General features: G+C 35.9%; 1 protein-coding gene across 1 annotated transcript; it reads right to left on the bottom strand.

The window, feature by feature from the left end:
- Positions 1-1,607: 1,607 nt before the first annotated feature.
- LOC122668221 (TPD1 protein homolog 1-like) lies at positions 1,608-2,099 on the bottom strand. Its single transcript, XM_043864813.1, has 2 exons — positions 2,036-2,099; positions 1,608-1,957 (listed from the first exon to the last, which is right to left on the bottom strand). Exons 1-2 carry the CDS (start codon positions 2,097-2,099, stop codon positions 1,608-1,610), a joined length of 414 nt encoding a protein of 137 aa, XP_043720748.1.
- Between the last annotated feature and the right edge of the window lie 9,360 nt (positions 2,100-11,459).

The raw sequence follows: 11,459 nt of genomic DNA, 5'->3' as shown, positions 1-11,459 counted from the left end.
CCAAGCTCAAGCCCAATAGGCCCAACGATGTAGGGTTCCTAAATCTGCAAATTCAGAACCCAATCTAGCACATACACATCCATGACACAATGTCATTATTGTTATGAGCTGCGCTAGTGTTGTAGTTAAAACCTAGCCTCAAGGGCGACTAAGATAGTCCCACATTGATGAGTGAAGGAGACTGCGATCCATATAAGGATTGGAGTCTCCACTCCTTCACGAGGCCTTTTAAAATCATGAGGGTGACATTAAACTAGCTTCAACGAGCAGCCCAGAGCTTGCCTTGTCATGTTTCTTTCTTTTTTCACTGGCTTCATGCACTTCATTTTCTCTATTAGTAATGCTTTGGAATTTTTTTGAGATTGTTTAGCAAAAAATAATTATTGAAATGACAAAGATATCCAAGATGGCCTATCTTGAGAAGCTTCTCATTTTGGCCCAAATGTTTGCCACATGGTATATCCATTGACACTCAAAATTTGTGGATGTGTTGACTGCATCATCATTTATTATCTTAATAAATTTTAACCCAATTAGAATATCTCATGTAATTTCAACTTTAACAATGTATTTTGATCATTCAAAATTAAGGGTGTCAATTGATTCGATTTCATTTTTTCAATTATCTACAAATTGAAACTGACAAAAAGCGAATAATTTTAATAACCTCAAAATAAAAAATAATAAAAAAAATACATAGAGAAGGTGTTGAAAATATTTTTAAATGAAAGTTTGTTCTCCAAGATCAGCATTATTGTTAATGGAGAAAAATTAAAAAGTTTTTGTGTCCTTTTGAGTGTATTATGTTGAAGAATATTTCATATGATGTTGTTGTGGTTAGCTTAATTAATGCTTGTAATTGCACTCATCTAGATATCTCTTTGCTGTTGGTATGTTTGATAGATACCAAAGTGATCTTTGGAATTGAGCATTAATGGAAGGGTATCAAGAAGATTTTGAGGAACTTGTCGGGTACCAAGGATCATATGCTCACATATAGGCAGACTAGCCACTTTGAGATGATCGGGTTTTCAAATATAGATTTTATAGGATTCCTTGATAACAGAAACTTAACTTCAAGTTATCTCTCTCGTTGCATATAAGAAAAAGGGGATCAACATTTCGTTGCGTGGTAAGTTTGGGAATTTTTCTACTAGTCGGTGCAACCACAACCATGAAAATAAAAATTTGTGGTTTGCTATGATGCCACATCTTAAGCTATGTTGATGAGGAATTTCATTTTAGGTCTTCAAGTGGGAGATAACATCTCAAAACCATTGAAGATTTATTGTGATAATGCAATTGATGGTCCACTTTTTAAAGAATAATAAGGTTATATATATAGTGGGTTCTAATAATTATTAACGGAACAAGAACACCACCATGTCGTATGCCTAGAGCGTAAAATTATCACTCTGTCCCCATGAAATAAAAAAATCTCATCCAAAATACCCATTTATTTGGCTACCAACCTAAGGGATAACATATCCCTAATTGCAGAAGACCATGAATCCAACATCAATCAATATTCAAAGAATTGTAAATCAAATGTCTTTGTTTTATTTCAGTGGTTTCACATCATGAGATGATCTCGATCTCTAGTAACACTAATAATGCCCATCTCTAAAACCAAACCTATTCGTTCCTGGACATGTATTATTAGACGATTCTGGAGTAAAAGAGGTGGGAGTCTCCCATGCATAAGTGAAACTGAGCGAGGCAAAACCATAAAAAGCTGTACCATTCTTGAGGAGGCAAGAGCCACTACCATTTGGGCGTAAGATCAAAGGGTCAACCTTCTCCACTGTATTAAATCCTGGGCATGAAAGTGTCAGATTCCAATGTGTACATTCGCATTCGTTATTCACAGTTACCTTGTACTCTGGTTTCCCTTCCACCTGTTTTCCTGTTTCATCTTGTGAAATATCAATATCATCCAAAGTACACTGGACAGAACCTGCAATTCAAAACCTAATTTTAGTATAAGAATTGACAAAAATATATCATTGAAGTCAAAAAAGAGAAGAAAACCCACCCTTTGCAAGAAGGAGAATAAGAGTTGCACAGAATAATGTTCTGAGAGCAGCAGGGGCTGCCATATTCCAGAGAATTTCTGACAACCTGTGGGCTTTGAAGGGTCTTACTTTCTGAAGAATTACTTTGTCTAGCTTGTTTGGTTGAAGATTTATAGAAACTATATCACATGTGAAATCGACGGAAAATCAATCTCTACATAACTAGGAATGTAGAGATTGTTGATATGGTTTCTATACAAGACAGATCCAATATATATATAGTTTCCTAGAACCTCAATACATAATTAGGAAAGTAAAGATTTACCATGAATCGATATGTGATATGGTTTCTATTTGAGACAAATCCAATATATAGTTTCCTCCTCTCTACATTATTAGAAAAGTAAAGATTGACCATGTATCGATACATGATATAGTTTCTATACGAGGCAAATCCAATATATAGTTGCCTACCTTTCTACATAACTATGAAAAATAAAGATTGACCATGTACCAATAGGTGATATGGTTTCTATACAAGACAAATCCAATATATAGTTTCCTAATAAAAAGGAACCTCTCTACATAACTAGGAAAGTAAAGATTGATCATGAATCGATACGTGATATAGTTTCTATACGAGGCAAATCCAATATATAGTTTCCTACCTCTCTACATAACTAGGAAAATAAAGTTTGATCATGTACCAATAGGTGATATGGTTTCTATACAACACAAATGTTGCCAAACAACGGTCCGGGGTCAAACCATGGATCCCTAGAGAGACCAAGATATTTATCTTTAGGGTTTTGCGCTTGGGTGCAATCAGCCATGGTGTCCCATGGGTGCCCCATTTTAATTTTAGTGTTTCCCATGGTCGCCCATGGGAACCCTGGTGCATCCCTATTAGGGTTTCTCCTTCCCTATTGCATTCCATAAAATTAATTATCACAATAGGGACGGAGAAACTCGTCTCTAGTCCATCACATGGCAAGAGGGATCCATCCCATACTCGAATGCGCAGCGAAAAATAATCGATTCGAGTTTCTTTCGCATCCCATAAATATTAATAATCAATGAACAGAAGGAATTAATAAAGAACTGCTAACCTGGTGAGCCTCAAGTGTTGCTCCTCCAATAGATAGTGGTTCTTCCTCCAATGAGCGCTCCAAACAAACGATCCGAACCTCCAATGGTGCTACCAAGGTTCTACACGCCAATCCCGGATGCCCTCAAACTCCTCAAGCCAGATCTAGGGTTTCACAAACCCTAACTCTCAAACACAGTGAGAGAAGCAAGAAGAAGAAGAGAGATCACAAGAGGGAGAGAGAGAAACCAAAAACGTAGGAGAGAGAGTGTCTGCTCCAAAAACGTGGAGAACTTTTTTTTCTGCGTATTTTTGGTCCCCTATTTATAATAATAGGGTTTAATTAAATCCTAGATAGATTTAATAGAGCCTTAGTGAGAGTCCGACTCTCTCTCTCTCGTCTGCGATTCTGTTTAAACTCAAAGTGCTACAGGTGAAGAAGCGAGAATCTAATAGGAAAGTATTAATTAGATTCTTTATTTAATTATTAATGGATAATTATAATTAGCACCAAATCCATTAATTAAATAAAGAGCCAATTAAATTAACAAATTCCAAATAACTCCCTATATGATAACAATTTATCATATACAACCCCCCACTAATCAACACCATCATTATGGAATCTAGGGCATGTACACATGTACTTGCCAAACCCCAATCCATAGTACATGTCCATATAAGAGCGTCTGTGCATCCGATTGGGTCCCGCAAAACTCGATAAAACACTTTATTTGAAATAACTATAAATAATGTATCATTTTATGTAAAATAAATTTTGCAAAACCATTTCCAAAACGTGCATCGGATCCGATTCCGATCCGACCATGCACGACAGTCTCTATCTTGGTGTTCCCCAATCGAGCGAGTGGTGACCGTGTTGGATAACTCCTTCACTCACAAAGTGTTCACGCATTCCCGAACACCGGCTTTGACTCGCTTGAGTCTCGGTCATTGATGAACCAAAGAATACGATCACACTTTGCGTGGACGGGGTTCCCCGATGCAGGGTCGGTGACACATGTCTATCCCTTCCTACATCCGCGAATACATGAGGGAATCGACAAAGTAGATTCTTCGCCAATGCACACATCAAACATGTGAGCACTCGCATTCGTACCCTGACATCACATGTCTAGGCATACCCAATGCGACGACCATATGATAAGGGTGCCCAGCCCAAACCCTAGTCGTGACTACCATTTTAAGTATAACTTACGGACGCATAATGCTCAAAAAATTTATATCGCATGTGACAATATTAAACTAAAATGTATAAATGTTCAATACAAAGGTGAACCGGGTTGAACCGGATCGAACCGGGTTTGATGGACACACACTTGTCCAACAACAAATCCAATATATAGTTTCCTAATAAAAAAGAACCTTTCTACATAACTAGGAAAGTAAAGATTGATCATGAACCGATATGTGATATGGTTTCTATACGAGGCAAATCCAATATATAGTTTCTTACCTCTCTACATAACTATGAAAAATAAAGATTGACCATGTACCAATAGGTGATATGGTTTCTATACAAGACAAATCCAATATATAGTTTCTTAATAAAAGATAACTTCTTTACATAACTAGGAAAGTAAAGATTGATCATGAACCAATATATGATATGGTTTCTATACAAGACAAATACAAGATAAAACAAAGAATTAAAATAAGAAACCCAATTAAAGATATCAAAGGAGAAAACTCACCCTTTGCAAGTAGAAGTAAGAGAAGGAGTATTGCAGAGAAGAAGGCCTTGAAGGTGGCTTCCATTTCAGATAATCTCTCCTCACCAATGGATGACCTTTTCAATTTTTCTTTCTCTTGCATGAAAATGTAAGAAGTTCTTTGATTTATATTGTGCTCTTACTAGTACAAATTTAGATAGCATTTATTTCAGGACAAAATTTCGCTTCTACACTTGTAGTAGGGATGTTCCTGCTACAAGGCTAGTAGCCAAGGAAATAGAATAATTCACTTCTCCTTTGGGTTTATAAATACCCTCCTAGGTTTTCGTATTTTCTAAAATACCCTGTAAGATCCTATTTCCCTGACTGCTAGCCTTGTAGCATGAACATTCCTGCTACAAGTGTAGCAATAAAATTTCGTTCTTTATTTCACAGCTAAACATTTGAAACATTATTAATAGGACAACTAAATAAGTCAAACTATGTAAAAACAATTCTTTTTTTTTTTTTGATGGGAAGCATTTTTATATTACTATTAGATAGAGAAAAACATATTTACATCATATAGGAAAGGGGGCATTACAGTCCTGTTAGTTATAAAGAAAGAGGCAAGGGAACGTAGTCTACTAGTCTATATGTTATTCTTAGGTTTAAACTGTACATTTATAAAGTTTGATGTTTTTTCTGCTAGTTCAAAAAAGTTTGGTATAAGATGCCATGGAATAGGTAAGTTTTGCTTGGTTGTAGCATTCAAAACGTCATAGAGGCTGTGGTTAGTGATCCAAATCTCCTTTAGTTGGAGTCCATCTTTTGTAGCATGTGTCCATCCCTGTAAGATTCCAGTTAGTTCAGCCTGCATGTCATCAGTTGAAGGTGCAAACCCTGAAGATGTTAGAACATTCTGGTTGTCTAGCAAAATGCAGTAAGCCCATCCTACTAGGCCTACATTTGGTTCAGAGAGACCTGCACAACACAAAATAGGTAAGTTCATTGTATGATTGCTGTTAGTTGCGTCAAATTCATGATCTATACGCATACTATTGTCAAGAGGGGGGTTGTGCATAAGTGGAGGTTTTAACTGGAGATCATGAATCCATTTGGTAACAAGTTTGAGTACAATGATGGGATTGGGTACCTCCACCATATGAATAACTTTATTTCTTACATTCCAAATGAAGTAGCAGGTAATAATAAACACTGAAAAAAACCATCTGGCAGTCGGATTATCAAAAGTCTTGGATTGGAGGATTGTGGCACAAAGGTGTGCCAAACAAGAACTTCTTAGGTGCTCAGTTCTGAGTCCGAGGGGTCCGCAGGCCCAGATACGTTTAGTCCATTCACAAGATAGAAAGAGATGCCAGTGGGATTCGTCATGAGCACCACAGAAAACACATGTAGGCTCGATCAATGTCCACTTTGAGAGAGTATTCTTGACAGGTAAACTTGCATGCAATACTCGCCAAAAAAACAATTTAAACTTCGGATGAATATTTAATTTCCAGAAGAAGCGCCACCATTTGGATTCAAGGGGCTTGAATTGCCTCAGTGGATTTAAAAGGTTGGCAGTATTTCGGGTAGAGAAGCTGCCATCTTTTGTTAGGGAGCATCTCCATTGGTCCTCAGACTCAGAGAGGCTTAACTTTGAAATTTCAACATTCAGATGATTTGGTAAAAATCGTGCAAGGGTATCACAGTTCCACCTATAATTAAGAGTTAGATCCTTTACCAGGCTGAAGGATTGGTTGTGAAAACATGATGGAATACAACGGCCCGGTATTGTTGGTACCCAAGGGTCGAACCAACAGTGAGTTGTCCTACCGTTCCCAACTCTCCTCCACACCAGTTTTTTGAGGTCAAGCAGCACCGAAGCAATACTGTTCCAAGTCCAAGTTCCTTTTTTCATTGCTACTTTTGGGTTGAAAATGGAGGTATTGGAAAAACAATTCTTAATTGGGCTCTAACCTTAAACAATTTAGATGGACAACTTGACAAGTCAAACTATTTAAAAATAATCCTTAATTGGGCTAAGTTAACCAGTTTGTCATGATGGGTAAATGTCAAAGGTAAATCTCAAGGTACCCATTCCCCAACTTATGTTATGTTTCAGCTACATGAATCCTATTTCACCATTTAAATGTTGAAAAGTGAGAGTTGGGTGCATACGCACACACAGATGACTTCTGGGTTCATTTAAAAACCTGTTTTTTATTTTTTATTTTATCATTTTTCCCTTGATCCATACCGATCCATTGATATGGAATCGATCAAGAATCAATATTGGCCCCTGCCATTACCGATTCCTCAAATCATGATTCAGATGGGATCATAGAAAGGTGTATAGGAAAAATTTATATGGTTCTAGTTCAACCTGGTTTTGACTGACCAAATCTAAATTCTGAAAAAATAATGAAAAATAGAATTCAAAAAATTGATAAAACCAAACAAAAAAGGAATGGTTCTGGCTTTCAGTTCACCGGTGCTGGTTTTAGGACCACGGTTGCTAGAATTATTCTGTAGCCCTTTTAGCTGGAAATAGTAAAACCTCAGGCATTTCAGACTAGAACATGCAAATAGACTTGTGCACTTCAAGTGAGGAAGTCTTCTTCTGTACTCAATGAAAAAACCCACATGGAAAATGGAATAAGAGTAGTTTATAAAGAGAACTAACCCTTTTGACATTATAATTAGAAAAAATTTCAACATGTAAAATTTGTCATGTAAATAAAATTTTACGTCAAAACAAACGGAGCCTTAGGAAAAAAGAATATTGCTTAGTCATGTGGCTCTTGCGCCCAAACATAGGAGCAAAGGGAATTAGCGCCCAACCCCTCTCGAAATAAAAATTTTTATCTTTGTTTATGCCTTTGCACACGTTCTCATTGGCCCCCATGTTGGTGCAGGGGCTATACGACTAAGCAAGGATCTCTTGCCTTTTTCTTTATATTTCACATACTTTAACTTGATATGACAATAAGGAATTATAGTAGACAATAGAAGCTACTTCATTGTGGATCCCATTCAAATGAAACAGAATCTTCTCCCAATAGAAGAGCAAATGTAGACCATAATCTAGATAGTGATTCTTTGTCATTAAGACTTTAGGCCTTCTTCGGGATCGAACGTCATCCCTTTGTTCTCACATATCTTGACTCAATTGCCAAGTCAATATATATATATATATATTATTTATTTATTTCAATTCTTTAGTGTTACAACACCCATCTACCATCTTACACGTTTTCTTATTAAAAAAAAATAATAATAAAGGCAAGGGATTGTTGCTTGGTCATGTAGCTCTTGTCCCTGAGTGGAGGCCAATGAGAGCATGCAATAGGCATTAATTAACACAGATGAAATTTTTTATTTCAAGAGGTACTTAGCAGTAAATATGCACACTCATATGTTTGAGTGTAGTCCATGAGATCAAGTAGCTTTCTTTTTCCCAAAAATTAAAATTTCATTTTTTAGTTATACCTTTTTTCTTTTTTTTTGGTATGACGATGATTTACTGATGAGAACCATATGTACAGCCGGTGGCTTCAGACAAACAAAGATTGTCAAGTCACAGAATAGAGATTGGCTAATCTGTCATATACATGATAGACATGGCCTTCCTTGCCAAGGCATCTGCAATTACATTCATAGCCCATAGAACAAAACGAAAAGAACAACAACAACAAACAAAAAGAAAAGAAATAAATACAAAATCAACTAAGAATGTATGGATAAGCATTATGAACATTTCAGGAATTAAACACCTCCACGTGTTAACGGTTTTTTTTTTTTAAAATTTATAAGGATTACCAGCACCATATAAGGTATTAAGGGTGTCAAAATCAAACCGAAACCGTGAAACCGTTTAATAAATTGTTTAGTTATGATTTCAAAATTGAGGCCTTTAAATTAAACGGTTTAAATCGAATAAACCGTTTAACACCCTAAAATGTACATATATATGTGTCAAAATCAAACAGAAATCGTTTACCGAAATCGAACCAAACCATTTAAAACCAAAACCGTAAAATTGATTAACAAATGATTTAAAAAATAAGATCGTTTAATTAAATGATTTAAACCGAACCGGACCGTTTAACACCTTTATAAAGTATATAATAACTACTGTCATCAATCTTCAGTTTTTATTTAATGAAAATAAGAACACCACAAGAACATACTACTGAAGCATTTCCATTTCCAACTCCATAGTCAATCTTCCTTCTCAGGGACATGTAATATTAGAGCTCCTTGGACCAAAGAAAGAAGGGGTATCCCAGGCATAAGTGAAATAGATTGAGCCATGAAATGGCTGACCATTGTTAAATAAGCAAATGTTCCCATCTACCCTTAAGATCTTAGGGTCAACCTTCTCCACTGTCTAGAAGTCTGGGCAGTTGAGGTACAGATTGGACTGTTGACATATGCACCTATTACTCACATACACAGAGCCCTTGTACTATTTCTCCTGTTTCTTCAGATTGAGAAACTTTGATGTCATCCAATGAACACTGGATAGAACCTGTAATTTTAATTGTTTTTTTTTAAAAACACAAAAATTAAACAAAATCTACCAAGATAAAACAAAGAATCAAAATAAGGAACCCAATTAAAGACATCAAAGGAGAAAACTCACCCTTTGCAAGTAGGAGTAAGAGGAGTATTGCAGAGAAGAAGGTCTTAAAAGGTGGCTTCCATTTCAGATAATCTCTCCTCATCAATGGATGACCTTTTCAATTTTTCTTTCTCTTGCATGAAAATGTAAGAAGTTCTTTGATTTATATTGTTCTCTTACTAGTACAAATTTAGATAGCATTTATTTCATAGCTAAACATTACTAATAGGACAACCAAACAAGTCAAATTATGGAAAAACATTTATTAATTGGGCTCTGAACTGCCACAGTTTAGCTTGGACAACTGGACTAGTGAAACTACTTTAAAATAATTCTTAATTGGGCCAAAAATTACTGAGTTCGTCACGATGGCCTAAAAATTTTTGGTACGTGGTAGATTAGATGGGACCTTTATCCCCTGAGGTTCGTTGACCGGTACGATTGTGTGGTTCCTCTCATAGGGAGAGTTGAAATGACCATTCTACCCCTTGACCGAACACATTGCTCGGGTGAGTTCTATCCCCTTTTATTAAAGGCATTAGGGAACCGTACCGGACAGGGGAACCACAGGTGATAAAAGTAAATCTCAAGGCACCCACCACTTTCCAACGTAAGTGTTAAGTTTCAGTCCAAATAGAGTTTTCGAGTAGCAAAGTTAAGAAGTCAAAATCTATTGACTAAAAGAGTTGGGGGTGCATATACACAGAGATGACTGAAATTGGGAATTTGAGTAATTATAAGGCAAGAATTGGGAGTTTGATTGGAAGATCTGGTTCACAAAATTCATATGAAAATGCTAACCTCATAGATATGTAAGCCTCACAGTCCAATCCCAACTAAGGGTGTCAAAATCAAATCAAATTCGTTTACCGAAACTGATCCGAAACGTTTAATAAATGGTTCAGTTATGATTTTAAAATTGAGACCGTTTACTTGAACGGTTTAAACCGAAATAGACCATTTAACACTCTTAAATGTACATAAATGTGCCAAAAAACAAACAGAAACCATTTATCGAAATCGAACCATTTGATTATGATTTCAAAATTGAGACGGTTTAATTAAATAATTTAACTGAAACCGGACAATTTAACACCATTTAACACTGTTAATCCCATTAATAATATATATTCTTGTAATTTTTATCTCCCTACTTTGGAACCTATAAGTGTAAATTCATCAGGGCCAATACAAGTTGCTCCTTTCTCAATTGTATTTGCTCACCTTCCTAATATTCATGTTCTTGGCTTGTAGGTAGTCGGACCAAATGGAACTATTAATCTTTATCAAACAAGAAAAAAGTTATGGGTAGCAATTTTATTTGACTAAGATGCCTTTTTTTTGGGAAAACAATATCCAGGAATTTATAGTGAAAGTTGTTTATCAAAATTTTGTACAGTATTTTAAGAAAATAAGTTTTGTCTTCTTAGATTAATATATTTTCTGTTAAAAAAAAAAAGAACACTCAAGGATTATAGGTGTTCAAATGAAAAGATAATAATAATTGGAAAAGATGATGTGGAGAAAATAAAAAATCTCAGACTGCACATTTTAATGGACTAATGGAGTCATTTATGAAGTCTTCTGCTCTTAAAAAATTTATAGATTTAAAGTGATTCTCCAGCCCCCACCCTAAATATGGTTTTTGACATGAATTTCAGAAAACAAATATCTGGTAAACGGTTGACAAGAACAAACTGGATCAACACATAAGTGGCCCCATATCCCACATCCAATTGAGGCATCACCAACCTCTGTAGGGACTCGCATCAGCCACTGTTTCACAGCAGAGGGTAAAGGGCTTTGCTTGTAAACAGGAGCAATGAAAGGATTTACTTGAAATGCATTTAGAACAGCATGAAACACTACTTCATACTCTCATTTCTCTTCTTAATAATAATAGCATTAAGAGTGAGTACAGTAAAGAGAGTTAATATAATATATCTGATACGCATATGGATCACCCAAATCAATACGGTCTCTGGTGTAATTGATTTACTCTACCAGTGCCACAGAGGGAGAGGGGTTGGTGCTTAGTGGAGGAGTGTACTTGA

Source organism: Telopea speciosissima, chromosome 7, assembly GCF_018873765.1.
Source record: "Telopea speciosissima isolate NSW1024214 ecotype Mountain lineage chromosome 7, Tspe_v1, whole genome shotgun sequence".
Classification (NCBI taxonomy): Eukaryota; Viridiplantae; Streptophyta; class Magnoliopsida; order Proteales; family Proteaceae; genus Telopea; species Telopea speciosissima.
The sequence above is the reverse complement of the archived record's forward strand: the minus strand, read 5'-3'. Positions and strand labels throughout refer to the sequence as shown.

Bases quoted from the DNA above. Each gene is read 5' to 3' on its own strand.
- LOC122668221 (XM_043864813.1), bottom strand. From the start codon at position 2,099: ATGGCAGCCCCTGCTGCTCTCAGAACATTATTCTGTGCAACTCTTATT. The intron at 1,958-2,035 runs GTGGGTTTTCTT...TTTGAATTGCAG, and splicing joins TATTCTCCTTCTTGCAAAGG to GTTCTGTCCAGTGTACTTTG.